Source organism: Amblyomma mixtum, chromosome 8, assembly GCF_055824585.1.
Source record: "Amblyomma mixtum isolate Tamu chromosome 8, ASM5582458v1, whole genome shotgun sequence".
Classification (NCBI taxonomy): Eukaryota; Metazoa; Arthropoda; class Arachnida; order Ixodida; family Ixodidae; genus Amblyomma; species Amblyomma mixtum.
The window spans coordinates 50,529,904-50,554,681 of NC_143019.1; the positions used below are offsets into that span (position 1 = coordinate 50,529,904).

General features: G+C 50.3%; 2 protein-coding genes across 5 annotated transcripts in view; one reads left to right on the plus strand and one right to left on the minus strand.

The window, feature by feature from the left end:
- Nucleotides 1-410: 410 nt before the first annotated feature.
- Nucleotides 411-22,849, minus strand: LOC149332378 (cyclin-dependent kinase 20-like). The gene is made up of 9 exons (XM_089555737.1): nt 22,530-22,849; nt 22,405-22,441; nt 21,871-22,059; nt 19,801-19,916; nt 14,324-14,386; nt 3,824-3,875; nt 3,667-3,738; nt 3,070-3,225; nt 411-901 (listed from the first exon to the last, which is right to left on the minus strand). The coding sequence occupies exons 1-9, from the start codon at nt 22,676-22,678 to the stop codon at nt 755-757; spliced, it is 981 nt and encodes a 326-aa protein (XP_089411863.1). The 5' UTR covers nt 22,679-22,849; the 3' UTR covers nt 411-754.
- A 325-nt stretch (nt 22,850-23,174) lies between these two features.
- Nucleotides 23,175-24,778, plus strand: part of LOC149332379 (poly [ADP-ribose] polymerase tankyrase-like) — a 71,576-nt gene continuing 69,972 nt past the window's right edge. For 2 of the 4 annotated variants that reach the window (XM_089557287.1, XM_089557290.1), the window contains exon 1: nt 23,175-23,527. The gene's annotated coding sequence lies outside the window, so the exon portion shown is untranslated. Of the gene's footprint in view, nt 23,528-23,902; nt 24,343-24,415; nt 24,773-24,778 lie in introns of those variants that run through there. The other 2 variants (XM_089557288.1, XM_089557289.1) reach the window with 2 other exon arrangements.

The following is a 24,778-nucleotide window of genomic DNA, read 5'->3' on the forward strand; positions in this document are numbered from 1 at the left end:
TAGCAGAGCCACGGCCGCTTTCTGCTTTGCATCAAGCGGCCGTGGCAGAGCTAAGCCAGCGCCAATTTCCCCACAAACCACGCAGACGCCGATGCGCAATCGTTACTACGCATCAGAGAGGGAGACTGTCGGCGAGGCGATGGAGAGCGCGCGGCGGCGGCTCCGGCGGCGGCCCCCGGCGCGCCAGCTGTGCGCCCCGTGACGTCACCCACTCCTCGAACATGCGCAGCTTAGCCTTTACAGAGCTCCGCGAAATGGCTCGGCGACTAGCGTAGTGTTGCTTTCGCAACAAAAGTTACGTGGTTTGCGGGGATACGGTGGCCGGAGCTGGCGAAGGACAGGGTTATTGGGTGACATGAGAGATGCCTTTGCACTGCAATAGACGTAGTGATGATAATTATTTTGATGAATGAAGAAGAAAGTAAACACCTTTAATTCAAGAGCTGTATATAGTTGTAAAGTTGAGGGCGAGCACCAGGAAGGCATCCAAAGAGGCCCTAAATGCCAGAGGTCATTGCCGCCGTGCTTCGGAAGTCCGGTTAGGTAAATGGTAAATTGGTTTTTTGAGGAAAGGAAATGGCGCAGTTATCTGTCTTAAATATCTCGGTGGGCACCTGAAACGCGCCGTAAGGGAAAGGAGAAAGCACTGGCGCCTTCTGTGTTTCGCCTCCATGTTGTTCGCACTTATGTACAGCGCTAAGGGTAAGTTCAAGTCGAAGGCGCCTGCGTCGGTGTTGATGTCACGTGCCTGTCGCTACAGGCACGCCGCCGCTGCCTCTTGGCTAGCCGTGGTTCCGAAGCAGGCGTCCATGTCGAACTGCGGTGCCTTGTCCTGCGGCACGGGCAGCTCGTACGGCCGGCACGGCAGGGGCTCGCTCCAGAAGAACCCGTGCAGCAGGGCCTGTCATGGTGCAACCAATGACATTGCTTTCTTATACGAGCGTAACGTTGCGCAACGTTGAAAGACAGATGGTGCGCATTAAAAAGCCAGCGTTTTAGACAACAAAGCGAGTGTGGCGAGTGTGCGAGCCGCCTCAGTGCAGAAGCGGATTTAAAGGACAATAGACACCTAATTTTATTCGGTGTCTTCTACTTTAAAATGATGCTTTAAACACTAGAATACATGGATCACCGCGCGGTTTTCGAGTACGACCGCTAAATAGTACATATTCGAATTTCTTCCTTCATGCTGTTTCGGTTTCATAACCGAACGATAACTGTGACGTGTAGTTGATGTTTATTTAGGTCAAGTGACGCACGAAAGAAACAGCAATATAAATGTTGATACATAATATTAATTCACTACGGCACTCAAACCAGACTGCTTCAATAGCTATAATTGCAACAAACGACGTATCAGTAGTTATATTTCCGGTTTTTTTCGTGCCTCACGTGACCTAAATATAAAATACACGTCACAGCCATCGTTCGGTTGATGAAACCGAAATAGCGTCAAGAAAAACTTCAGTTATAAATTATTTAGCGGTTGTAGGCGAATACCACGTGGTGATTAAGGTACATTAATGTCTATTGCATCATTCGAAAGAAGAAAGCATCCAAGCAAAAGTTTGGTGTCTACAGTCTTTTAAAGGGACTATGAAACAAATTAATTGAGATTACGTAAAGATAGGCAATCCATCACTCGTCACCCCAGCGAAAGAATTTTCGAGCTAGCATGAATAACAACGAAGTTATAGACGATTAAAAATCATACTCCTCCTCTCCCCCCTCAACTCATACACGCGGAGCACCAAGAAAAAATAAAGAAAACAGCTCCGGGACTGGGCTCCGCCCATGAATACGGCATTCGCTGACGTTCCGTTTACGACTTCCGGTTGTCGCACTCCCGAGGACCAGCGTGCGTCGGCAGCGTCTCTCCGGTCTGGGCGCTTTCTTTGCTCCCGAACTCCCGGCAGAAAGAGGCGGCAGAGGTAAATTGAAAACATATGCGTGAAGGCAATGCCCTGGCCCGCGCTTGCCCGAGGGGGTCGCGCGGCGCCTCGAGCAGACGATTTTCACCGCTACCGGAAGTGTGCCCGTGACGTCGTAGCTGCCGCGGCTCGAGCGAATGACAGCGTGTGGTGGCCTACCGACGTCATGGGATTATAGTGACGTCTGTTTTCCCGGTTTTGGTTCCAAAATGGCTCCCTACGAGGACACCAAACGGCCCGCGAATTTTAAAAAACGTGATTTTTAAAAAACCATAATAAATTGCCGGCTCAGTTCCGAAGACTCATACTTGGTGTGAGTGCTTCTGAGCGTAACTTCTAACATTTACAAGCGGCTTTTAATTCTTTTCATGGTCCCTTTAAGGGGGCAGTCATTCCCCTCCAAGCTGGAAATTCTACATAGGACAATCACGCTGGACCTCATTTTTTTTTTTCGACTTAGGAAATCCAGGAAATGAGTGATGGAAATGGGACCTCCACCTTCAAGAGTGGCCCATAGGCAATCCGCCCCTGTTCATATGAACACGAGCACCTCTGTACGAAAAACGCCGGCAGCCCTGTATTGGAAATGAATTGGCAAAGGCCGCCCCTGCAAAAGACCAGAGTGAAACCACCCATCTCCAATACTGGGCAGAATACCTGTGCTGCCTGCCACTCACCGCCAAAGTGACGGATACCCGTTGATTGGTCACAGCAACGGCGGCGGCTGCAATTTTCTAAACGATTGTTCTTTACTGTAACCTAGGGAGCCTCCATGTGCTTTCTGTGCTTTCTGTGCACGTAGCGTCATCTTGTAGTGGAGCTGCGTACTAAAAAAGTGCATTTGCATCACGACATTTTCAGCACAGTTAATTACCTCTTACGCGGACAATACCTTTTTGCTTGAGACCAAAAGGAAGATAGATTAGCGTCAACATTCATATCACCTTTCATATACTATCCAGCAGAAGAAGAAAAGCTGATAGGCCGCTGTGTATGGGTCGGATGTTTACCAGATATACGCTATCGCATTCACGGCGCGACTTGTAGCGAAGCAGACGAAAGGATGAGCTAACATCCCATCCGCGTGTTGTGTACTGCTGTCGCAACGTTCGTATCTTTTTAAGATATCCATACTCGCCTGTGAGCAAGGGATCCGCCTCTCAGGGTCGTAGCACACAAAGGCCCTGACGAGATCCCTGGCCTGCTTGCTGACGTCGGGCAGAAGCGTCCGCCAGGGCACACCGCCGCTTTCCGAGAAGCTGATCTTGTGATAGTCCGGCAGGTCTTTCAGTCCCTGATCGGACGACGAAGTCGCGTGGCAACGGATCAGGTATCAACATTTCGCTGAACAGTGCGTCCCAAGTCCTGACTTGTTTTATTGCGTAAGCAATGTTGCGCCAGGTTTCGAGCCGTCGCGTAGTTCCCGGCGGTGCAGCGAGGTCAAACAGATGGAGCGCCGTTGCCATAGCAATCATTTCAGCCGCGCTCCACCAGGCGGCAGGACCGTCGCTTTCAGTGCACGTTAAAGAACCCAGGAACCCCGGCCGCCGCTGCGCGACGACTCGACTTGGTAGCCCATCTCTCACCCTGGTATGACGTCATAGGTCATTCTAAAGGTCAAACGTGGCTACCGGCCGCCGCTACGCGAAAGGCCGTTCATGAGCGTAGTATTGCTTTCGCAATAAAAGAGAGACATAAAGGAATAGACACACAAGAGATGTGCTCCGATACTCACCGGCCAAACCTGTTCATTTGGTGTGCCCAGGGCCTTGATGACGAGGCACAGTTGCTCAATGTCGCTTTCACCCTGACAGGAAATCGGGAAAACTGGTTTTTGAAGCGATAAAAAAAGGAAATGTAATGACAAAAGAAGGTTTTTTTTTCAGACTCACGCGAAAAAGGGGAGACCCGTTTAGCATCTCGGCGAAGACGCAACCAAGGGCCCTGCGAGAATTCATTCATTCATTCATTCATTCATTCATTCATTCATTCATTCATCCATCCATTCATTTCTTCCGCTCACTCTTGAAGCAGCGAGAGCAAACCTTGTTTTGTTTTGTTTTTATTCGAGAAGTCTGCCATGAGGCATAAGTTGAGAAAGGGGGAGTGGAATGTAGGATATAGAAAGTTAAAAGAAGGGGTGGAGACCAGTTTCTGCGAGGTAGTCGCATAGGCTGCTGGTGAACTGATTGTTCATAGTCCATTGCACATAGTCTCCTTCGCGGTTCCACCTCACTGAGGAGCCGTTTCCTAATATGGGCCGTCGCTGGGCGTGGACGTGGAGGCTGCGTTAGGTGGCTATACAGCGGGCGCCCGCTTAGCTGTGCCCTCGCCTTTGACAATGTCAGCCATGACGCCATCCTTGATGGGCTAAATGAGATAGCCGTAGGAAAAAACACCTACAACTACATCCGATCGTTCCTAAGCATAGAGTTTCTTACTACTACCTAGAGGGAAAGCTGGCGGCGCTGCACTTCAGCCACCATGGACGCTCAAAGCATCATGGGGCGGTGAGCTACTTGTTGCAGCACAGTCGTAATTTTTCAGGAACATGGAGTGGTACTACTAAGATGTTTCATTCCGAAAACGCTGTTCGTGTGTGCGCAGACGACTTTCACGCGAACGCAGTGTGCAAAACCCATAGTAGTGAAAACGCGACGACACACGACGCCAATAAAAGGTTTCAGTTTTCCGAAATGCCATTAGAAAACCTCTTATAGTATCTAAGCAGCAACATCTTTTTTGAAAACATATTTACTTTTAAAAGTGCGCCTGTTAAGTACGAAATATTAGTTTTTATAGTGTTCATTACTAGGCCAATAGGAGAGCGAGTCGTCTCTTATTTTGGGCAAACTTTGCACTTAAATGCGTTTCTGCTCGTTTGTCGCAATCATTAGACAAGATTTTCAATGTTAGGACGTTTGTAGTTATCAAACAGCTTCATTTTTGCATTATTTTTTGGCCAAAAGTTGCAGTTCCGCAACAAGTAGCTCACCGCCCCATGATGCTTTGAGCGCCCATGGTGGCTGAAGTGGTCTCGAGGGGTCGCCATGCAAACTCCCATAGACGGTCCGCCAGCTTTCCCTCTAGGTAATAGTAAGAAACTCTATGTTCCTAAGGGACAGGACTGCTATCATTACCTTTCAGGGCATCACATGCGATGAGTTCCCCATGGGATGTAGAGGAACCCCGCAAGGGGCTGTCCTCTCCCCATTTCTCTTTAATCTGGTAATGAGGAACCTGTTAATGGTTGTGTTAGTTCGGGGCGTGGGGGAGCCCCGCATGCGAGGAACCTCTCAAGGCGGTTGCTGGGTGTAGACTGGGGGTTTATTACCGTAGAGGGAGAGAGAGAGAGAGAGAGAGAGAGAGAGAGAGAGAGAGAGAGAGAGCGAGTGTACAAGAAGCACTTCCGCTGCTGTGGAATGCGTCAGTCGACGGGCTGTGGGGATCCGATGTCGTCGGGGGAGACAGACGCATGCCTGCTTTTGTGGGAGCGGCCGGCCCGCGCTTGTTTCTTGGAAGCGGGCGGCGAGTCTGCGCGGAGGAGGCAAGGGCTGTTGGCGCGGCCTGGCGTCGCTTGGTCGACGAACACGACATCCCTTCCTCCTTAGTTGTGGTCACCGTATCGGTCGGGCGGGCGCCGTTCACGCTGGGGTCGTAGCGCTTGCTGTTGCGTGGACCCGTTGGGTTGGTCTCCGCAAGGTTGCGTCGCACGGTCGTCCAGACTGGCCGCCGGTTCTCCATGTTCGGAGGGGGGCGCTGTAGGCCGATCGAACACAGGCGAAGTTTCCGCTGGCAGCGGGATCACGTACGGAGCTGGCACAGTGTATTGTTCGCTTGCTGCTGGTCCGTTCGTCCGATGGTCTGGCGGCGGATCATCCGTCGGGTAGGCTGCTGCACCTGGCTTAATGTGATCCAGGTGCCGACGAACCGTTCCGTTTTTAGACTTGATTAGCCAAGATGGATGTCCGAGCCTCTTTAATACGGTTCCTTCAATCCAAGCAGGGCTTCCTGTGAAGTTGCGGATAAAGACCGGTTGTCCTACGTGCACTCCTCTCGGCGAATTAGCCACGCTGTGGTCAGAGGTCGCTTCCTCAGCAGGTCGTGGCTGAATGCGTGTGAGTGCCGTTGTGAGCTCGCGACCGAACATGAGTGCGGCTGGCGTTCTGCCCGTCGTCGCTGAAATCGTTGTGTGCTGCTTGAGCAGAAATCGAGCCAGTCTGCACGCGAATGTTCCAGACTGGTCCTTGGCCAAAGCCTGCTTCGTCTCGAAAACCATTCTTTCGGCTTGCCCATTAGTGGCTGGATGATAGGGCGCACTCGTAATGTGCGTCACCCCGTTCTTCTTTAGGAAATTTTCCATTTCCGTAGAAACAAAGTACGGGCCGTTGTCTGTTACCAGCCTCTCGGGAAGGCCGAACGTCGCGAACAGGTTTCGTAGTTCCTCGATCAAAGTCGATGACTGTATGTTTCGCATGCAGTGCACTTGGAGCCATTTGCTGTACGCGTCGACAACAATTAGCAGCATCCTTCCTTCCACGGGGCCCGCGAAGTCAGCGTGGATTGTGTGCCATGGTGCTGTCGCGCGCTTCCAATCGGGAGGTGGTGCCTTGGGTGGCGCTCTTTGATGCTGGCAGCAAGCCGAACACCTTTTGACCAGGTTCTCGATGTCTTTGTCGACACCGGGCCACCAGAAATAGCTTCGAGCGCATGCCTTCATAGCAACTATGCCCCTGTGACCAGAGTGTGCCGCGCCGAGCACGTCTTTCCTCGCTTTCGCCGGAACGACTAGTCTGATACCTCTAAGAAGGCAACCTTCTTGTAGCGAAAGCTCAGGTCCAAGCTTAGTGAACGACGAAAATTCCTGTTTTGGCAACCTGTGCAGCTCTCCAATAGCGACAGCTCTCACTACGCGGGATAGTAACGGGTCTTCCTGGGTCATTTCCGCGAGTTGACGTGGGGACAATTCGAAGCTTGGCGTGGAAGCCAGCATGAGCACATCTCCAGGTGGGCATGGTTCATCTACCTGGGCGGGCAGTGGCAGCCTGCTGAGTGCGTCAGCATTTTGGTGCAGGCGTCCAGGCCTGTACACCAAATCGTAGTCGTACGTGGCTAGCTTTAAACACCATCGGGTCATCCTAGGTGAGAGCACCTGAGGTAACTGTTTCTTTTCTCCCATGATGCCCAGGAGCGGTTGGTGATCCGTTAATACGGTCACGTGCCGGCCAGCGATATACTGGTGAAAGTGGCTCACGCCATAAACCACCGCGAGACTCATGTTCTCTGATCAGCGAGGCTGTTTACCACCAAACATGGCCAACGAACGCCCCGAAGCTTTCGAGAGAACCCCTTGACCTACGCACTTGGTCGGGAGAGGAACTTCGCACCCTCGGATCAGCACAAGTTCGTGTGCGATTTAAATCAAAGGAATGTGTGCTACCCCTGCTGGTGATGAAAGGAACTGGCTGCAACTTGCTAGGACGTGACTGGTTTTCGGCGCTGCACATCTGCGTGCAGGGAATTAACCAGCTAGCTGAGCCAAGTGAAAAGCTCCGGGAGGTTCTCGCACGACATCCTGATGTATTCAAACAAGACATCGACGGCTACGTGGGACCTTTGGTTCATTTGGACTTGGAAGAAGGCGCAAAGCCAAAGTTCTGTAAGGCACGTCCAGTACCTCTAGCCTACCAAGAGCCAATGGAGGAAGAGCTCGACCGTCTGCAAAAGCAAGGCATCTTGGAGCCGACGCAGCATGCCGTGATGGCCACACCTTTAGTGTGGGTGCGCAAAAGGGACGGCACATTTCGCGTTTGCGGCGACTACAGGAGCACGGTAAACGCAGTGGTCAAGAAGACGGCGTACCCGCTACCGACAACCGCGGAGGTATTCGCAAAGTTGCGGGGTGGCACCATCTTCTCAACGCTTGACCTCTACCAGGCCTATCAACAGCTCAGGGTCGACGAACACGACAGAACCTTCCCCGCAAGCTTAGAGAGCTAGAAGGCTTAAACATCAGCCTCTACGCAGATGATGTAAATGTCTGGCTAAACAAAGGAGGTGAATCAGAAATGAAAGAAAAGGTACAGAAGGCAGCGGATATCATTAACGAGCATGCGAAATGCGCGGGTCTCAGCTGCTCTCCGCAAAAGTCGGAGCTTTTTGTAGCAATGAGCAAGCACAGTCAAAGGATACCGGCAATAGAGGTTACACTTGAAAATAGAGCGATACCAAATGTCGAGGAAATAAGAATCCAAGGCATGTATATTAACAGAAAAGGGAAAATAAAACTACGCTGGACAAGCTCAAAGCGCAAGCTGAACTTGTCGTCAGAGCCTTCAGAAAGGCATCTAGAAGGACTCTCAGAGTCCAGCAAACTAAGACTCACGCAGGCCTTTATCGTTAGCAGCGCTAGGGCTGCCCATTTCCACGTCCAATGATATACTGGAGAAAATGGGCCTGCATAACAATTGGAGAGAACTAACTGAAGCAGTTAGAACATCGCAAATCGAAAGGCTAACTTCCACACCCGCAGGAAGGAAATATCTAGAGCTAGCGAAATGGGTAATCGTAGATAATACAGTGAACACTAGAACAGATCTGGGAAGAGAAATAAGAGAGCATCTCACTATCGCTCCCATACCCAGAAACATGCATCCCATCCACGACACAGGCAGAAGGAAAAGCAGGGTCGCACAGCTGGCTGCTAAGCTAGGCAAGATGCCACTGGGAACCGTGGCCTACACTGATGCCGCGGTAGGCACGCTAGAAGACACCGTCTCCGTAGCCGTCGGAGACACAGGCAGAACGTTAGGCGTTGTAAGACACCTTGACTTAAAACCCGTTGTGGCGGAGGAGGTTGCAATAGAGATCGCTATAACCCAACCAGGTACCAAATACGTAGTAAGCGACTGCAAAGCCGCAATTAGAAATTACAGTAAGGGACGCATCCACGAAATGGCGGCTAAATATCTAAAAAGACTTCATCCCAGCCCACAGTATTCTAATCATCTGGACCCCAGCCCACTCGGGTCTGGTTGGAAACGAGGCCGCCCACAGGCTCGCCCGCTCCTCTTTACCCCGGGGAGCCGTGGACACCTCATATGAATTCAGCACTAAAGAGGAAACCAATACCTTTAATAGCATCACAGACAATCAGAAAAAGAGCAAAAGGATCTATCCTCCTCCGGATAGATCGCTTAGCTCGGCTGAGGCGTATGACTGGAGAAGACTCCAGGCTAGAAACTTCGCATCCCCGCTCTGGAGGAGCTGGACAGGAGGTGACACGAGGGAGGATGCGGAGGTGTGCGAGTTCTGCGGGCATACCGATACACTCGAACACATACTATGGAGATGCCCCAGTGCCCCATGATATGGCAGAATTAATAATGCAGAGGAATGGGAGACCATACTCAGAAGTGCCGACCTTAGCATACAACGATACGCTACCCGCCATGCCAGCAGAAGCTGCGCGACTATATCGTTGCTAGTCTTCCAGCTGCGACGCTGCCCCTTCCCGGACGCCTGCGTGCGGACCCGGAGGGGCACGGGTCTTCTTCTGGCGGAAATAAAGTTACTTCATCATAATCTCTCGGCAGCGCCAATCTAAAATCTAAGCCTAGCTTGCGCCTTAGGGTTTCGGCTGGGTTTTTTCACTTGGGAATCAGCCCACCTTGCCCGGAATCTCTCCACAGGGTCGTCTTCGGCATTCGTTCTCACGGAGGGCACTGTCCCACCCACGCAAAACGTGAGAAACCGGGCAAAACAAGGTGACCCTCTCCCCCGGAGTCTCACTGGGGAGGAGGAGGTATCTGTACGCCGGATTCGGGCAGGAGTGGCTCTGACTCCTTCTGTGCGTCATCGGTGGCGTGACAAACGTTTCAAAGTGACTGACAAGTGTCCCCATTGTGGTGCTGCGCCAGATCAGTGTGACGAAAAACACTTGCTGTGGACTTGCCCGGCTACAGCTTTCGCGAGACGACGCTTCCTAAGAAAGGTAGGCCTGCGATGGGACGTTGCAGGCGACTATCGCAAGTGGACTCATGATAATCGCTTTATCGAGAACTTTTGCCACTTTTTAAGCGAGGCTTGTTTACACTCCTTCTTATAACTTTCTCTCCCTTTTTCATTATGCCTAATGGCAAACATCTCGAATAAAAAAAAACACAGATCTAGAAGCAGACACGTATCCAACCACTAGATCTTCGTCTTCCTCCCCAAACCTTGTTGTAAGGATGTGGGAATCTGGCTTTCCGCCGTCGCCTTTGCGCGGCTGTGCCGGCCGCCCGCGTTGTTTCTCCTCTTTCCCTTGCTCCCGCCTCAGGCGGTGGAGAGGCGGCTGGGTGACTAATCACTGTCATTTAGCCACAGCTCCGCCCCGGCTCCCCAAGGGCCTTTGCCATTGGCGCCTTTTGGCGGGAATCCGGGACCCGTTTTGGCGGCCGCGGATCCCGCGACCGTCCGAGCGGGGCCCAGAGAGAGAGATCCCTCCGAGACAGCGTAAGGTGCGTACGTTACTGTTTGTCCGTGCCGGCCTTTGCCGTTCGGACCAGTGCTTACTCGAGTTCGCCCGCACGTGTCCTCTGACCTGCAGCGGCTCGAGCCTGTCCAGCGGGGTCCAGCGACCTCTGACAGGCGTACCTTGCGTTGAATGCCCACTCTCTCTCGCAACCGGCCCAACGGTCGACACGAGAGAGAGATCACAGCACTGCCGCGGGGACATTCTCCTGCAGCGGCGTGCTAGCGGTGCGCATTGCTCGAGTCGCTTCGTGCGCGCAGCGGAGCCTTGCTCCTCGCGCGCCCCCGGGACGGGGTGACGATTGAGTGTGTGTGTACTGCTGAAGGACGACGTGAATAAACGTCTCCTTTGTGAACTTGGAGGCCTATTTCTTTGCGGCGAATCGCTCTCCTCCCAGCGGAGGCTGAGTGCACTGCATCGGTGTCCCAGTGTGTGTGTGGTGACGGCTGATCGGGGCCCTTGGCTCGCGCGAAGCTCGAACCCGCGGTGGGTGGTGGCCTGTGTCCACTTAGAAACCCACAAGGAACACGTGACTTTGCGGATCCTTTGGCACGATCGATGTCTACGTAAGTGTTGGTTTTGCCGCAGTGATCACAATCAACATTTTATTATTATTTGGTTTGAGAACAAGGCGACACAAGGAAGAAAGAACGAAAAGATGGTTTATCGTTTATGGCTTAGGGGGGTTTAAGGAAATTTCGACTACGATGTTGCTAGTGTATGTTGCGTCCGCAAAACGTGTCCGCAAAATGTGCCGCCGGATGTGATGCCGGTGACCTCATCAACCATGGTCTGAAGAGTGGTGGATGAAGTACATAAAATCAATGATTAAACAATATCTAGTCAGTCCTTAGGCACGAGTCATTAACATCAGTCATTAATTAATTGTATTAATTACTGATCACAATTAATGACAGTGGTTAATGACGTTAATTAACGTCATCAATTAATTATAATTAAATTGGGTGATTGCTTGCGTTGATTAATGCGGTCAATCAGTGAGACCGTGCGGCGTCATAAGAGTGTGATGTCATCCATACATCTGATGACGTCAAGCCTACACCCAATCAGAGTACAGCAACAACAAGTGCACATCGTCGAGTAGTAGCATCGGAGATTGACGAGTGGCGGTCGGATCTTAAGAGTGGGTAAGCAGGTGTGGAAAGGCGTCGAGTAGGAGCCACCAAAAAGTCGCTACAAGCGCTAAAGTTTTCGCATTTCTGTAATGCAGTTTCTGCAGTCATCTCTACGTTTTTATCTGAAATGACCAAAAGCCAGCTCAGAAGTTCGTTTCGCAGCAAACGCACAGCGAACATCGACGGTTGTGCGTCCAATGACGTCACAAACGCAAGGTTGCCCGTAGAAATCTACCCGACTGAGGCCACGAAAATTTAAAATTCGTTTTTGAGGCAGCAAAACACCACCCCGCAGCGAAACTTGGCACAAAATACCAGAAAAATGCGGAGAACGTACCGCGAAAGTTTCAGTAAAATCGGAGGAGGCAGAAAATATGTCGGAGTTGGCACAAAACGTGGAAAACACAGCGCATGCCCGTATCGTTTCTCTTATCTCTAATACGTGTTTTTGTGCACCGGGTGTTCTGCACAGTCGACCGCGTAACAACTGGCCGAACTCCCGCCAAGCTTTTCACATTTTACTGAGCAACAACTAGCCCAACATCCAGCTTTAATACTGTTAATACTGTGACCAGCCCCACTGCAGTTCCGAATCACACCGCACGAAGATGACAACATTGAGCGACATTGTTTTGTAGACCGCGCCAGTCCACTTGGATTTCGAGTGGCAGACAGCTTACTTCCGCGTGCTGCGAATACCAGTGGGACACAATACATCCTGAGCGACGTACAGCTGCGTTGCCTACACGTCAGATGGGAGCGGGATGATAGCGACTGACTTCCCATCCATTGTGAGCACGCCTTCCGCGTTGTACTGGGGTGACTATCCCGCGCTCTGGCGGTCTTTCCCGCAACCTCTCTCACGCGGCCGGGGTCCGTCCTCGGAATCTTCCGTGCGAAACGACCTTTACACACCTGCGGCAGACGGCCGTCTCGTGTGCCCATCTTCAAAAGGGCAGTGAGAGAACTGTCACGCTGCTTAACAGCAGCTTTTCTGTTATTCCCCATAAACGCGTGAGTGCATGAAATATTTGTTTGAGTTTGTATCCGCAAAACGGGCTTGCGTTGAACCAACTCCTGAAGGGCGCGTGACCAATGCTTTTGGTTTGGTTTGGTTTATGGGGGTTTAACGTCCCAAAGCGACTCAGGCTACGAGAGACGCCGTAGTGAAGGGCTCTGGAAATTTCCACCCCCTGGGGTTCTTTAACGTGCACTGACATCGCACAGCACACGGGCCTCTAGAATTTCGCCTCCATCGAAATTCAACCACCGAGGCCGGGATCGAACCCGCGTCTTTCAGGTCAGCAGCCGAGCATCATAACCACTGATCCACCGCGGCGGGTGACCAATGCTTTTTAAATGCGACAGTGCTGAACCCTACTGAATTGGGGTTGAGGACGTTCAAGCTGCTCACAGCAGCTTCAACCTAAACTTCCACCATTTTTTTTTTCGTTCATTCGTTTCGTTCATGGGGGTTTAACGTCCAAAGCGACTGAGGCTATGAGGGACGCCGCAGTGTGAAGGGCTCCGGAGATTTCGACCACCTGGGTTCGTTAACGTGCACTGACATCGCACAGCACATGGGCCTCTAGAAGTGATCACTCGGCATAGGTACTTAATCTCCAAGGCACGGCAGTCAATGTGGGAATGACAAGAATTTTCAGAGTGCGATATTTCAAATAAACAACTACTGCTTTTCACGCCGCCGTTTACAGGCATCAAAACAGGCTTTAAAATTTTTAAGTTTACAGGCAAAAACAATATGAGAGGAAAAGGGAATACCTCATTAATCATGCAATTAATCATGCTTAAAGTAAGACTCGTGCTTTCACTATACCGATAATCTCGATTCATGGTGCAGAAGTAAAGTTTGGCCCTTTAATCTGAAGTTCGTGTTCCTAACAAATTGCTTCCTCCACTACGATACGGTGGCCGAACGCATATAACTGACAAAGTGAACGCTACATGCGTTTCGGTGCGATGAAAAGAGCCGCCTTCTAGTTTTTCGATCTCTGCTTCTTTTTATTTTTTTTTCTGCCTAGTAAATGCTTTCATTTTTGCGCCCCTTGTTCTAGCCTCCGAGTAACGACTTGTTACCTACCGATTCGTTGAGATACTTTCAATATTGTGATTATGGCGCTGAATTAAAAGCAATTCGCTACCTTAACCACGCTCAACCAGTTCTAGTCTTTACATCTGTTTTTCTCTTACCACGCTTTAGAGTTTATAACCGTAGCGTTACCGTACACCGCTGTACTGCCGGCTGCCGACAGCAACTGGGCATGCGTTGGTGGCGACTGGCTAAGCCTCTCTATTCTCTTTACGCTTTTAATGGCGTCCCTTATGCGTTAGCTTGCTTTTTCTTCACATATCGAACCGTTGCGGAGAACACTTCATTATTTACCGGCCGCAGCAGCAAGACATCCATTTCTATATTTCTGCTTCTATTTTTTTATACCTAAAAAGCAGCGCCGCGCACCGACTGCAGTTTCTCAAATTTCTCCTCTGTCTTCATTTTTTCTTTTTTTTCGCCTCTTTTCTTTTTCTTTTTTTTTCCTAAGCCCACCGCCAGGGGGCGCTCTCGGCGCTGCCACGGTGCGCCGGAAACTGAATATTGATTTTAGAGCACGCGCGCGCCTCCTCAGCCCTCGCACGATTCCCGTTGAAATTAAAAAGGAAGAAAGAAAGAAATGGAACTGAGTAAAGATACGCGGAGTGGGGGAGAGAGGTGTCCTCCTTGCCAGAGATCAATGCCGGGCCCGTAGCGTTGCGCTCCGTACAGCAACTCCGGCGCCCGGTACCACCTGCGAGCCGGGAGACGACGGATCAGGCGTCGCGTTCGAGAACCTCCTCATGCGTAACGCACACCTTCTGTGCAGCTGAAATTAAAAGGGGGGCAATGGACTTACGAGGGGTCGTGTAACGGCGTTAATGGAAAGAAAGGAAAGGCCCTGTTAGCGAGGCATTTCCTGCACCCACAACCACCTGCAATCACCGAACCTCTATGTCTATAGTGCATTCCATATAAAAATGGTCTATAGACAGTCTATAGACTTCTTATCGACTCTATAGGCTTCCTACAGATATTGATTTTTGTCTATTCATAGTCTATAGACTGCCTATAGACAAAAGTCTACTAAAAGTGTATGGCCATAAATCTATAGATTGTCTATAGACTGTCTCTCGCATTTGTATTGCCTATAGACCGTTCTCCATGATATGTCTAGAGACAGTCTATAGACTTTATAGACAGAAGTCTATAAACACTCTATAGACTGCCTAAAACTTTTTTTGTAAGGGATATGTCTCTTTGGCACAGGTGGATCACACGCTGAGCAAAAATAGGTGAGGCAAGACTGCACCGTTTAGTAGTCGCGACGAAGAGTTAATTTGGTAGGGAATCTGACTACAGCTGATGCACCTCCACCCATATAAAAATGGTCTATAGAGAGTCTAAAAACTTCTTATAGCCTCTATTTCCTTCCTATAGATATTTCCTTTTGTCTATTCATAGTTTGGTTTATTTGTTTATTGGAGTTTAACGTCCCAAAGCAACTCAGGCTATGAGGGACGTCGTAGTGAAGGGCTCCGGAAATTTCGACCACCTGGGGTTTTTTAACATGCACTGACATCGCACAGTACACGGGCCTCTAGAATTTCGCCTTCATCGAAATTCTGCCGCCGCGGCCGGGTGTCTATTCATAGTCTACAGGCTGTTTGTAGACAAAAATCTACTAAAAGTTTATGGCCATAAGTCTATAGATTGTCTGTAGACTGTCTATGGCATTTGTATTGCCTATGACTGTTCTCTAGGATGTGACTACAGAGAAGCTATAGACTTCATAGACAGAAATCTATAAACAGTCTATAGACTGTCTAAAAAAATTTTGTAAGGGTTAGATAAACTTAAGCACTTCGAGTTACTATATGGTCCTGGAAACATATCTACAGTCTCCAAAGGGACTAAACCCTGCACCCCTTTTAGTCCTTTCTAGCACAAAGCACGCTCCGTAAGCCAAATGATAATAGAGCGAGTGAAAGAAGGGACAGAGAGAGGGAGAGTCGCCACGGTGAAGGGTCAGCTTCGGAACAATTTCGATCACTAGTCCTTCTTTATCGTGCACAGACATCACGCAACACATAGTCGGCTCATGCATTTCGGCTTCATCAAAACGCGGCCTTCGCGACTGCAGGATTCAATCTCGCAACTTCGTGCTCAGCAGCCGAACGCCAAAACCACTGAGTCGCAGCGGCAGTACGTAATGCGCAGAACAGATGTTCGGTGGTCTTTGATGGCAACAGAGGACCAGCAGATAGAGGCCCACGGGGAGATGAGATCAGAGGAATTTTCTCGGTATACGTATATAGGATGACTGCGGCTGGTCCAGAACACTTGCAGTATTATTAGTTTATATTTTACATTGGTTATATTATCTTACAGAGCATTATTTTTTTATTGGTGCAATTTTACATTAGTTCTATTATCTTACAGTATTTTCCTCTATCTGCACGTGGCAGCGGTGGTGGCTTGGCTCGAGCCAGTAGGCAGGCCCGTGCAATTTCCTTTTCATCCTTCTCTCAGTCACAACAACACAACAACAACAACAGAACATGACTAAATGGAGGTGTGTTGGATACGTTTAATTGCGATAGCATTAAAATAAGCCTCACCGGGAAAAGAAATGGGGAGAGTACACTCCGGCCTTGTAGGGTACGACGCGATAGCGTGATAGGTAAAATAAGTAAATTCCCATATATGTGCAATTGGTCAATCTCTGTTTTACATAGATCCATGTGAGTCCTCATACCCACTCCTGGCATAGTGGTGCAGCGGTTAAAGGGAAACTGCATAGGTCTTAGAAATCAATGAGCTTTAGAGGGTCGAATGTGTGAAACTTGCAGGTAAAGCATGCGAAGTCTTTTTGGGCTAGCACTTGAAATAGTGGAGTAATTGCCGATTAAAATCCGGACGCCCTTCAAGCTTCTCCGCAGCGCACAACGCCAAGTGGGGGGCGCATGATGACGTCATCGAAGGTTTCGGCACATTTCCAACGCACAAACACCTGTTTTGGAGGGAAAAATACAACGCCACCGAAGGCAAACCCTGCCGAGAGTTGTTTGGCAGCGTCGAACGAGTCAGGGCAGGGTGTGGCTGACGACAGCGGTAACTTCAAATCATACCTTCCGTGACGTCACGCTGAATTTCCCTGCACTCCTCGGGTGCACTGAGGAGAAGCGCAAAATTCAGTCGTCGATCACGTCACTATTTTAAATGCTAGTGCAAAAACACTTGGCATGCTTCACCTACAACCTATATAGATGTGAATTCTTGAATATCGCGAAATTCTCAAAAAAGTGCTGCTGTTGCCCTTTAAGAGATGCGCCACTGCCCTGCAATGGCAGGTGCTGCCACTGGTGGGACTTGCGCGAACCAGGTTCCTCTTCCCCAGAGACCGATCGTTAATTTATCTGTCACCTGCCACAGTGGGCAGGCTGTGATGAGGCCGCAAGGTCACGTGACCTGGGTAGCCCATCTGCCTTCTAGGTTGCTCATCTGGGAATTTTTCGTTGATTTTTCGCTCACTGTCAACGATGGCGACGACGCCGGATTTTCTACAACCCGAGCTCTTATAAGCGCTATCGCTTTGAATTGTGTCGTCGGACATAAAATTCGCCCTTTGGCTGGAGGGAGCTGACGTGACCAGACCGGATAATTTTTATTGGCTGGAGAGAAGTGACGTCATCATACCGAAAGTGAAGTAAGGCAATTAGGAAATTAATAAAGCAATTAGATGTACTTGTGAATCTTTTGCCTTGCAGTCGAGGTTTACCAGGCTAACGATGATGCTTCTGTTGTTAAGAGGAATGAGTGGTCGTATATGCCGAGCTATGTATTCTGCATCGGGCGTGCTTGCCACCTATCAGGTGCTAACCTGAGAAGCCCTGATCAACCGAAATGCCTCGACGCGCACACTGATGTAACGCAAGAATGCGTGTGCGGCGCGAAGCTCAGCACACGTGCCAGCTGACAGCACCGCCATGCGCGAGGATTGATAGCGTATACGTTTTTGATGAAGACAGCCCATTATACTTTCGACTCTCCACATTCGCTGCAGAAACATTTTCACACTATGGCTCGTGCGAGTGGTCTAGCACAGTTGCGTGGATTTTCCTCTCTCTCTCTCTCTCTTTTTTTTTTTTTTGGTTACTGGTGTTCGGAGCAAGTTTAACGTATACTGTTACCGGAGTACCGGGAGCCCGCGCGCCGTCACTGTGCATTCGCAGTTCGCCATGAGGGCGCCAGATGGTGCCAAGTACGTGGTAGCTGCGCGGACGCCTGCCGCATCGGAATCCAATCAATGCGTGCGCACTGGCGGTGAGCGGGCTCCCGGTAATTCGGTTAATGTAACACTGTACATGGCATGCTAAAGGTGTGTAATTTATATTCTTTACTGACACTCACTCAGTGAGCGCGTTTTGCAAGACGCATTTGTTACCGGGCATATAATTCTCAAATAGACTTCATTACCTCTCATGACGTTGGTAGAGCGGACGATCTGAGCGCTTCTGGTGCTGTGTAGGACTTATGCTTATGTTGCCTGACTCCTGTGCTCATTCGCACTAGGTTCACGATCTCTGAAGCACGACGCGAGAATCCAGTCCTGATATTGACTGGAGGGCATCGCGCATTCGCCCAGTTTCTGCTGTTTCGTCAAGCCTGGCCAGAATTCAGCAAAGGCATGCCTAACGATTCTTGACGTTAGTATCCCTATTTAGGGAGAGGAAACAGGAACGCTAGGGACATCTGCTTACTTCCGGCAGGCACCTGCGTGACACGCTTTGTTCGGATACAACTTAAATGGGCTCTATAAAGTTTCGGTATGCCTGTGGTGTTAAAGAACGGTGTTCCACGAGTATCCCCCAGCAATTTTTTTTTATGCGCTTTGTAGAAACTGAGTTATCTGCGCTCAAAATTTGAACTCTTCGCGCCTTTCGCTCTCCTCTCGTCACTTGTTTTCACGCTGAAAGGATGGTGCTCCTCCGCCGGCCCCACCGCCGGGGGCGGAGCTTCCTGACGCGCCGGAGCTACGCCGCTTATTGGCCGCGGCCATCGTCTGAAAGGATCTAACCAATAGCCATCTCTGAACTGGCATACACAGGAGGGCTCCGACGGAGGAGGGTGCGAGCATGAAAAAGTAGCCGGAATGGGCTTTCGTGCGTGATTATGGGTTCTTTGCTGCGCGTAGAGCTCTATTGTTTGGCTCAGGCGTTCATGACAACACAATGCAGTGACTGAGCGAGTTGATGTGATCTCCCCGGAAGGTGTTTCAGAGCCACTTTCAGCTACATGCGAGAGAAAGACATCCGCCATCGATATTGCAGAAAACTTCGAATGCGCATCGGATCTGACGATACCAAATCGAACTCGCCGTGTAGACAGGGGGTTCAATTCAGCACCTTACCCTGACCTTTTGCTCGCCGTGACGACGGTACCCTTTCCTTACAATATTTACTCTTTACCGTTAAAAAAAAACACCGACTATCGAGCACTGCATGCCCCACCGTGATGCATACAACTAGCAACCTCGGGACCGAACCAGGGTCACAGAGGCCTGGCGAAAAGCAAAAACGCCTGTGTGCTGTTCGATGTCAATCGCACGTTAAGAAACCCCAGGTGAGCGAAATTAATCCGAAGCCCTCCACTAGGGCGTACCTCATAGTCTCCAGGCACAGCTTAGGAACGTTAAATCTAACATACCATAGTAGAGAGAGGTTGGTAGAGAGAGGTAGAGAGCACCCCGAGGCTTTCCCCTCCCTTGTCCACTTTGTGACTGACATACCATGGCTATATCAAACTGCTGAGAATGACGGTAGAGAAAAGGAACTCAACCCTTATAAAAATGGTGTATAGACAGTCTATAGACTTCTTATTGACTCTATTGACTTCTTACAGATATTGCTTTTTGTCCATTCATAGTCTATAAATTGTCTATAGACAAGTCTACTAAAAGTGTATGGCCATAAGTCTATAGATTGTCTATAGACTGTCTATGGCATTTGTATTGCCTATAGACTGTTCTCTCGGATTTGTCTATAGACTTTATAGACAGAAGTCTATAGACACTCTATAGACTAAAACCCTTTTTGAAAGGGGAAAGCATCAGGACTCATGTTTTCGATATAATGACATCAATGGGGTTCCGAAACTTCGTCTTACCTAGTGGCTACGCAAGAGCTGTGCTCCCGGTCTCGCGTGTCGAGACAAGCGAGCCCAAAGTCGGCCAGCTTCAAGATGCCTTCGCTGTTCACCAGCACGTTTGTTGGTTTCAGGTCCTGCATAGAATTAGTAAGTAAGCAAATAAAAAAATTACCGACGATTACGTTACTTCCTAATGCGAAATTTGAGCGCAGCAAATAAGCTGTTTCACCTTTTCGATAGTGAGTCAACCCCAGCTGCGGAGTTGGTTTCAGGGACAACGCCGCCGATGCCGACACAAACAATATGATACCCTCGCTTCCGCAGCGCTAAGAACCAGGTCTAGCCGTGGGAAGGTGGTCACGTATTCGTCGACGTGCCGGGGCCTACGTGAAATAACCGGCGCGTCGGCAACTGAAGAGCACCCTATCCGCCACACAAGAACAGGGGGGGAGGGGGGGACCCTTTCCTCCTCTTTCTGCATGGCGGCGACGGTGTTCTATGCAGTCACGTTATCTTGACTCTCTAGCGGCGTCAGCGGCATCCAGCGGTATCAGTCGGTCGCTGCTAGCGCTGGGGGGATGAAAGGGGGGCGGAGCTGGTTACGAGGCCGACGACAACGCCGACGACGACGCGAAACCCAGGAACGGACGCCAAAGAGCTGCGCTCTAAAAACAATATGCCAGTCAAACCTATCCGTTTGTCTGTCCCCTGCTTGAAGGAAAGGTACAGTCTTCGTCAAAAGTTTAGAGCCCTGGGGGTTTACTTCTTAGCCTTGCTGTGGGACTCCTGAAGCATTCTGGGGAGTCCTACTCATTGAAGGAGGCAGAACCAGAAATCTTCTTACCCAGAGGAAATTTGGAGCGCTGGAGATGCATCACGAACCACACAGTGAGGCTCAGAAGAAAACCCGCTGGGCTCCAAACTTTTGACAAAGGCTGTACGTGATGCTCTAAAAAAATTCCGTGCATGCTGTCTTTATATCCTTATCATTATCCTCTATTATGGTTTTGACGGCTAGATAAATGACGACGACGAAGGACCGATATGTTCCCTGGAAATGTAAACTTTATTAAGGCCTAAAGAAAACAGAGTGACTCGATGAGCAGCCTTTCGTCCACCCTCCTCGTGGTCATGATCATTTGGCACCGCTCCGGCCGGAAGTTGGTAATCTCCATTTAGCAGGGAGGTGCTGTGATTTGCACTTTCGTACAGAAGGCAAAACATTCGTTTAGAATCGTTGAACCGTGTGTTGCGTGCAGCCGCAGTGTTACCGGCGTGATAAGTGACGCGCCAAGTGACGTCAGCAGTGGCTCTACAGAAAGCGAGCACCCGCATGAGCGCAGCCAGAAAGCATCCGAGCTGTCGCCCAGTAAAGTACTACGCAGCCGGTGTCGGTGGTGGTGGTGCTAATGTTCAGGTCGGATTAGCCTTACAGTTGCCTGTCGGCAACTGCTGGCTTGAGTCGCTCATTTGATGACTTTGCGCCTTGCGCACCTTCGCGATCCATCTGAGCGCCATTTCCATCGTTCATTTGCAGCGGGAGCGCTCATACACCTTCAAGTGAGAATACGGGCTGTGAACACAACGTACGCAGTCGCCTACACTTCATAGCACGCAGCAGCTGCGCTAAAAAATCGCATTTCCGAGAAGCGTAATCATCGGCCATTTTTTTTTAATTTTTATATTTCTCATTCTTTCTGCATGGTGTCCTTCCTTCATGAACCCCCAACCTGCGCGGAGTAGCACATGTGCAGTTTGTTCAGCTTTACATCTCAAACAACAATGAAATATCACGGGATACCGCTACCCTGTAAATGCACATTCACAGCTAAAGCGAAGTACTGGTTACAGCGAAAATAAAACGTTTCCGCTGCCCTTGAGGCTTAGCTCACGTGGGTGTGCGACGGCGGAAGCAGCGGCAGCGGGGCGCGCAGCGGGACGCGCCAGCTGTGCGCAGTGATGTCACTCGCGCATGCGCAGTACGGTCGACGGAGGGAGCACGCGAAACTGGCAAATGTAGCTCACGCTACAATAAGAAGTTTCCGCTGCCCTTGAGCTCCACTGTACTGCAAGGTCGATCGCCCATACCCTGTGCAGAATTCCCATGGCGTGGCAGTGGTCCAGGCCGCAGAGCAGCATCCGCATGCAGCACTTGACATGCGACTCGGTCAGTGGGCGTTCGGGGTTGTGAATCAGCGTGGAGAGGTTGCAACAGAGCAACTCCAAGATCAGCAGGACGCCACTGCTGCTGGCGATGACCTCAAGCAACGTGACCACCTGCATGTTTCCAGCAACTACAGAAATCAAAATCACTGCTGTGAATCAAGCCGTAAATGATCTTTGGTACTGCCCACTGTCAGTCGTAATCTTTGTACAAAGACACGGTTACAGTTACAAATTGCCACTCATGCCATTGCCAGTGATTTGCTTGGCTCGACACGTGATAGTTGATGCATTGCGGCATTGCGTACGTAATGCCCATCTCTCCGTGGAAAAACGGACTTGCATGAAATAACAATATTATACCTTGCCAGTTGCGAAATACATTTTTTGAAGTTAACTTATGAAGGTGAGCAGAATTTGGCGATTAGTATTGAAAAAACTGCTGAGACATATACGTACGTTTTCGTGCTCCAAATGCTGTATGGCCTTGATTTCCCTAAATGTGCACAGGCAATAAATGAATGAAGTAGGTCAAATAGAGATGTATTGGAATTGCAAAGGCGCAAGAGCACGGGTCACGCTACCTGAGAGTTGCGCACGGGAGGCTGTTGTCAGCTGCTCTGTGCGGAATTTTCTTCACAGCCACAGTCCTTCCAGTCAGAGAACATTGCGCCTTTAAAACCACGCCGTGCGCACCTTCGCCGATCCATCCCAGCGCCTTGTAATTGTCCATCGTTCATTCACCGCAGGAGCGCTCATACGCCTTCGAGTGACATGTTGTGTACGCGACGTTGCTATGGCAGTGGAAAGCGCGCGTCTCATTTTGAACGAAGCGGGTCCGCAGCCTCAGCTAGAACCTTCGATTTGAGGGGCCACTCAATGACGTTTTAATTTGCGCTGGAAAAAAAAAAAAAGTCGAATATGTTTTAAGTTGCCACGACTGTTCTCGCCATTTGCGCTTAAAAATCACATTTTTGGCGCTCATACAAGTTCTCAAGGCCGCGCATCGTGTTGCATGAAGCGAATTCTCTGCGCAAGTTCCCGCTTTGCAGATTTATTTCAGCGTCGCGAATGAAATCCAGCGACAATGAATCTGCACAACCGAAGCTCTTCGTTCACAGCGCACACCCATTACTTTTTAGCCCCCGCCTCTGTTGCCTACCACGCTGCTACGGTGCAGTGTAGATGTCGCTAGTCACAAAAGATGATTCCGACTGCTCCAGCCAATCAATGACTGCGAAGCCATCTCCCATTTGTTTGGTGTTCGTGCATGAGCGTGTGATATTTGGCGGTGACCGCAAATCCTGATGAAAGCCCGTATAACGGGCCCGCCGATTGAGATAAGTGTCCTCGATGACTTTCCCCAGTGCGTCGACGCCGTTCAACGCCTGGCGTGGCGCACGCGAGTGCCTGCGCTCTGAATGAGGAGAACCGGCTTCTCTCGCAAACATAGCCGCCACCGCCGCCGCTCTCCTAACATGGCCGACATGACGGATAACCAGGCAGCGATCCTGAGCGCGGTAGAGGCTCGAGTCGGCCTCTGAACGCCACTTCGTTGCTCTCTGCGCGGCTAAAGTGTGTGGTAAGTGGCCCGTTTTCCGCGACGCTCAGTGTTCGGTGCTTCCGCAGCGCGGAAGACGAGAGCGACGGTGTGCTCTGAAGTGGGAGCACTGAAGCACCCCGGAGAGCCAGCGCCGGTACGGACCGACGCGTTGACAAAATTTTCGCGGGTCTGCCGTCCCCACAGCAGACGCCGCTCGAGTGACCCTTGACCGTAGCTGCGAGTACCTTTCGCTAGCGCCGGAGAAACTTGTGCTCAGCGCGTGCAAGTATACATGAGTGTACTTTGCCGCGTAGACTGCCGTGGAAGGAAAAAAAAAATACTGAAAAGTAAAGGAGCGGATGTCGAGCCAGTCGAACGCCGCCGCTTCGCAAAGCGCGCCCAACGCTTAGGCCTAGCCGCAATGTTTAAAGCTTTTTCAGGAGTTTTGCCGAGGCGTGTCGAAGAGCAGCAACGTCTCACGCTGTGGAAAGCGCAAGCAGAGCTCGGCGCTCGTCTTTGAAGAGCGTCTCGTGCGGATCGCGGGTTTTGTAGCGTTGTGTGCGTGTGTTAAGAGCGTTGCCCCGTCGGCGAGAGACCCCCCGCGTTTCGAGTTGCCCGCCCGAAATTCTCATCCCAAGGGGGGCTTCCAAGCAGTATCTTTTGGGTACCGTTAATTCGAAGCGCGCCTTGCCGTTTCCGCGGCGTCTCAGTTTTGGGCAGGGTACAGCGCTCGCAACGGGACTGCGATGGTGGCTCGTCCTGTTAGCAGTCATTAACATTCTTCGCGGTCACTCGGTGTCCTGACCGTGTGTGGAAATGTTTTTCCGCTTCGTGCGCGCCTCGAGCAGCAATCGGTATGTAAACACGAAGGTAGCAAGCACATGTCCGCGCTTTGCCTACGGCACGCGATCCATTTACTCGCCGTTTTTTTTTTTGTTCGGCCGTTTTAACGAATGGTAACAAGCTCGTAAAAGTAGCGACGCTGTTCACTTCTTCTTGCGCCGCCTTTCTACTTTTTATGCTGTTGTTTGATTTTTCACTTGTGTTTAGTGAGCTGTTTGTACGCTAAAACGTGCAACGACGACGATAGAAAAGTTTCAGTTCTCTGAATTAAAACATCTCATTAATATAGCGTTTCGGGCGTGATCACGGTGCGAGTACCGTTAACTGCGCCATCGAGTGTGATTGCAAGTGGTATATCTGAACTTGAGCCCAGTCTACAAGAAAATTATGCAAGAGGAGAGAGTAGTACTGTTAACTAAGATAACATGTTGTGCAACAAAGGTCAGT

What these genes read in the sequence shown, in the direction of transcription:
- LOC149332378 (XM_089555737.1), bottom strand. Translation starts at nt 22,678, where the DNA reads ATGGACAATTACAAGGCGCTGGGATGGATCGGCGAAGGTGCGCACGGC. An exon ending in CTCCCGTGCGCAACTCTCAG is followed by an intron (nt 22,442 to 22,529) that starts GTAGCGTGACCC and finishes GTGCACATTTAG; the next exon opens with GGAAATCAAGGCCATACAGC. An exon ending in AGCTCTTGCGTAGCCACTAG is followed by an intron (nt 14,387 to 19,800) that starts GTAAGACGAAGT and finishes CCCGGCTCGCAG; the next exon opens with GTGGTACCGGGCGCCGGAGT.